Source organism: Babylonia areolata, chromosome 15 (genome assembly GCF_041734735.1).
Source record: "Babylonia areolata isolate BAREFJ2019XMU chromosome 15, ASM4173473v1, whole genome shotgun sequence".
NCBI lineage: Eukaryota > Metazoa > Mollusca > Gastropoda > Neogastropoda > Buccinidae > Babylonia > Babylonia areolata.
In genome coordinates this window covers 31,727,970-31,732,969 of record NC_134890.1, presented here as the reverse complement: position 1 = coordinate 31,732,969, position 5,000 = coordinate 31,727,970, and the positions used below count along the sequence as shown (strand labels likewise).

Below are 5,000 nucleotides of genomic sequence, written 5' to 3'. Positions count from 1 at the left end.
CTGTCTTTGTCCTCTTAGCGACATGTCATCAGGAACAAACTGCCTTATCCTGTCCGACACACTCAGTCTTTGCCCTCTTTTAAACCAGCTCACAAAACTCACCTTTTCCACAGTTGTTATGAATTGGGTGGGTTTTTTTTCGCCCTGTATGTCTGCGACTGTTGGTGGGGTGGAGAGAGGGATGGGGCTGTATCAGTATGAGTGTGTGTGTGTGTGTCCTGTTTATTATGTGATGTGTATAAATGTGCACATGAATGTTATGAAATGTGTCTGCATCAATGTACCATGTGTAATTGTATTTGTAAACGCTCTGGGCTCTCCGAGGGCGTCCAAATACTCATTATTACTATCATTATTACGTTGTTGTTTGTTTTTTTCATTGACGTTTTGATGTTTACCCGTTAAATTGTTTGGAGGTACGATTATAATCGTGTTTGCTGCTTTTTCTTATTAGGATTTAGCAGGTTTTTATTATTATAAATTTCAAAACTGGAACCTCGACAACATCACTCATATCCCCCATACGGTTGTCGTGAGTTTACAAACCAATGTCTGCACTGTCGCATCTGTGTACTATTATTGATGTTGCGATTGGATTACGATTTTCTTTTTTTAATCAACTCTGCCTCATTGTATTTCAATGATTAGAAACGCATTCTTTCTCCATTTTATGGACTTTAATCAGCACACCTGTTTATCTAGCCGGATCCCCAAATATCCTATTACGGAGAACTGGTGCAGCGAAAACGTCCCACAGCCACACCGCAGCTGCGCTTAAAGACTGTCTGCAAGAGAGATCTGAAGGCCTTGTGCGTTAATCTTAACACCTGGAAAACTGCAACCTGAGAACAGTCGGCTTGGAGGCAGACGGTGTAGAAAGGCCTCTCGAAGTTCGCAAAGAGACACTTGCCCAGTGTTCCGTGGCAAGGAGACTGTGATTTCAGAAAGGGCCTCTCCATTTTCGCAAAGAGACACTTGCCCAGTGTTCCGTGGCAAAGAGACTGTGATTTCAGAAAGGGCCTCTCTATTTTCGCAAAGAGACACTTGCCCAGTGTTCCGTGGCAAAGAGGATGTGGTTTCAGAAAGGGCCTCTCGAAGTTCGCAAAGAGACACTTGCCCAGTGTTCCGTGGCAAGGAGACTGGTTTCAGAAAGGCCCAAGCCAACGTAGACTTCACCTTTGCGCAGTGTGAGGGGACTGTCACTTTGGTATTGGCCTGTCCAGCCATACCCATGGCCCAAAGCCACATAAAAATACAGCGTTAGACTTCACCTTCGCTGTAGTGTGGGAGGGACTGTCACTCTCGTATTAGCCTGTCCAGCCACACACCGGCATTGTGTCATTCACTACCCACAGCGCCTAGAGACTGACTGACGCCAATATATTTTACATGCCTGTTTTACTGGTTTTAAGAAGTCTAAGTAAGTAAGAACGTAAGGTAAGTAAGTAAGCAAGTGAGTACGTACGTCATTGTGTTTTACCCAGACATGCTTTTAGAGGTATAAGGTATAATATCCTTCACATTCCCCAGATTCGTGACGAGACTTTGGCGAGGGCTTGGCTGCACAAGCATGATCAAGAATCCAAACATATTTATTCCGAGTATGCTGAAACGGTTTGGAACTATGCTACCAACCTCACTGATGACAATCAACAACAACAGGTATTATTTACAAGTCATCTGTGTGTGAATATCTACACACACACACACACACACACACACACACACACACACACACACACACACACGAGCACATACACACGTATGGTTGAGGTTGAGTCAGGTAACAATGACACATCTTCACCATCATCTGTTCAGGAGGAGTCAGGTAGCAATGACACATTATCTTCACCATCATTTGTTCAGGCGGAGTCAGGTAACAATAACACATTATCTCCGTCATCATCTGTTCAGGTGAAGTCAAGTAACAATAACACATTATCTTCACCATCATCTATTCAGGTTGAGTCAGATAGCATATATTCATCATCATTTGTTCAGGCGGAGTCAGGTAACAATAACACATTATCTCCGTCATCATCTGTTCAGGTGAAGTCAAGTAACAATAACACATTATCTTCACCATCATCTGTTCAGGTGAAGTCAGGCAGCAATAACACATCTCCACCACCATCTGTTTAGATAGAATCAGGTAACAGTGACGCATTATCTTCATCATCATCCGTTCAGGTAGAGTCAGGTAACACTAACACATTATCTCCATCATCATCCGTTCAGGTGAAGTCGGGTAACAATAACACATCTCCACCATCATCTGTTTAGACAGAATCAGGTAACAATGACACATTATCTTCATCATCATCTGTAAAGGTGGAGTCAGCCCTGCTGGTCAGCAAGTGGAGTCGGAAGAAAGCTGCAGAGGTGAAACACTATGACTGGGAACATTTCGCGGACGATAGTATTGCGCGCCAGTTCAGATTTGCTGCCGACATTGGAACGGCTGCCTTTGAGGATGAAGCCAAACTGAAAGAGGTGTGTGTGTGTGCGTGTGTGTGTGTATGCTTGCAGTATATTTTTGCTAATTCAGATGCACATAAACAAGTAAATGAAGTGACATTTTCTGTTCGACCAGTATCTTTTTCCTGTTTAAGCGGATCGACAAACTGAGCATGATGGATGTTTGTCTCGCATTTGAATGCACTTGTACTTGATCATTTATTTATTCAGTATTATTACTTCTGTTAGTATCATTATTATTATTAAGTAGTAGGAGTAATATTATCATCATCATCATCACCATCATCAGTAGTTGTAGCAGAAGAAGTAGTAGTAGTGTTTTTGTTCTTTTTGTTACATGTGCACGCGCGTGTATGTAATGTTATTAGCATTATTATTATGTTGTTGCTTTTATTCAGTTGAAAGAGGTGATGGCCATCATGGAAAAGATCTATTCCACGGCCAAAGTGCACAACCCAAAGACTGGACAAACCCTGAGCCTAGAACCTGGTCAGTACCAAAAGGCTGGTAGGTAGCGTAGTGGGTACAGGTACGTTTGCATGTGTCATTCGGGTGAGACGATAAAACATGGTTCCCGCTGTGTGCAGCATGCACTCAATGTGCGAAAAAATAACCAGTGACCACACACAAAATGGTTGTTCCTGGCAAAATTCTGTATAGACATACACTTTTAAAGTGAAACGATATACTCGCAGACAGAAAGAAAATGAGGGAAAAAGTTGCGTGTGTGTGACAAAAACGAACACAAAGAAAACATTGAAATGCCATGCTGTGCTCACCTTTTCAGTTCAAGTAATCCACTCGTGATAAAAAAAAAATCGGACAGTGGTTGGGGTATGGGAGGGGCAGAAAGAAGAAATTCAGAAATCAGTTCGCTCTTGTTCCTTGAATAAGTTTCGAACTGAAAGTGTAATACAATTAACAGATTTCTCACACCTCATGGAGTTATATTTTTAAACCGGCACAGAGGGAGAGAGAAAGAGGGGGTGGGATAGGTACGGGAGCTCGGGTTATGGCCCTTTTTGGAAGTGGCATCAGTTGACCGTGTTGGCGGTTGCAGATCAAAGAGTGGTGGACGTACTGGGACACTGTTGCCCAGTATAAACTGTATCTACAATACAGATTCCTTCCCCGTGTCTTGCACCCAGAAATAGATGCCTTCCGCTCCCGATAGCCCTTCAGTAACGCCAGAGTGGGTGTGGTCAGGCAAATAACTGCCCAGCCACTTGTCTGCTTATTTAATTTGGATTCAAAGGATTTTTCGCCACAGTTTAGCGGCATTTAATGGGGTTTAAAGTGGTTGGTAACTTTGTAGGTTTTAAACCAAATTTAAGACCTGGATAAGATTTCTTTCACGTTCATTTTCATGTCAACGGTCCTGTGATGGTCTCCTATCCAGGGTTGGAAGGTATCATGGCGTCATCACGTGACTATGACGAGCTGTTGGCGGCGTGGAAGGGCTGGCGTGACGCCACAGGGCCTGTGATGAAGAAGGAGTATGAGAAATTCGTGGCCTTCAGCAACGAGGCCTTGCAGACCTTGGGTGAGTTGATTGGTGGGTAGATCAGGTTGGAAGTTGATGGGGCGTGGTCATGCAGACCTTGGGTGAGTTGAATGGGTAGACCAGGTTGGAAGTTGATGGGGCGTGGCCTTGCAGACCTTGGGTGAGTTGATTGGTGAATGGGACAGGTTAGAATGAGAATTAGTGTGGCCTTGCAGGCCAAGGGTGAGTTGATGGATGGATCAGGTTGGAAGTTGAAGGGGCATGGCCTTGTGGTGATTTGATTGGTGAATGGGACAGATTATAATTAGTGTGGCCTTGAAGCCCTTGGGTGAGTCAACTGGTGGGTGGATCAGGTTGGAAGGTGAAGGGGCGTGGCCTTGCAGAGCTTGGGTGAGTTGATTAGTGAATGGGACAGGTTGGGGTTCAAGGGGCGTGGCCTTGTAGACCTTGGGTGAGTTGATTGGTGGGTGAATCAGGTTGGAAGTTGAAGGGGCGTGGCCTTGCAGACTTATGGTGAGTCTACTGATGAATGGGACAGGTTATAATTAGTGTGGCCTTGTAGGCCTTGGGTGAGTCGATTGGTGAATGGCATTGGTTTGAAGTTGAGGGGCATGGCCTTGCAGACCTTGAATGAGTTGTGTTTTGGGTTGTTTTTTTTTAATAAGGGGTAGAGGTATAAGCACAATATACAATATGCATGTTTACATCTGGCCCTGTGGGCAAATAAAAAATCTGAACAGGAAGAAGACCTTGAGTGAGTTGAGTTCATTGGTGAATGGGACAGGTAAGAAAGAGAATTAGTGTGGCCTTGCTGACCTTGGGTGAGTTGACTGGTGAATGGGACAGGTTGAATGTTGAAGGGGCGTGGCCTTGCAGACCTTGGATGAGTTCATTGGTGGCTTGATTGGGTTGGAAGGAGACTGGGTACGTTTTGAAGACCTTGGGTGGATCCTTCCCCTCCCCCCCCTCTCTCTTTCTCTCTCTCTATGATAACAACAACGTGGCTTTAGTCATCAGG

General features: G+C 44.4%; 1 protein-coding gene across 2 annotated transcripts in view; it reads left to right on the top strand.

The window, feature by feature from the left end:
- LOC143290570 (uncharacterized) overlaps window positions 1–5,000 on the top strand; it is a 77,568-nt gene that overhangs the window by 41,549 nt on the left and 31,019 nt on the right. For both annotated transcript variants that reach the window (XM_076600137.1, XM_076600136.1), the window contains exons 26-29: window positions 1,531–1,662; window positions 2,332–2,493; window positions 2,877–2,967; window positions 3,878–4,021. In XM_076600137.1, the coding sequence (XP_076456252.1) occupies window positions 1,531–1,662; window positions 2,332–2,493; window positions 2,877–2,967; window positions 3,878–4,021 (529 nt within the window). The remainder of the gene's footprint in view (window positions 1–1,530; window positions 1,663–2,331; window positions 2,494–2,876; window positions 2,968–3,877; window positions 4,022–5,000) is intronic.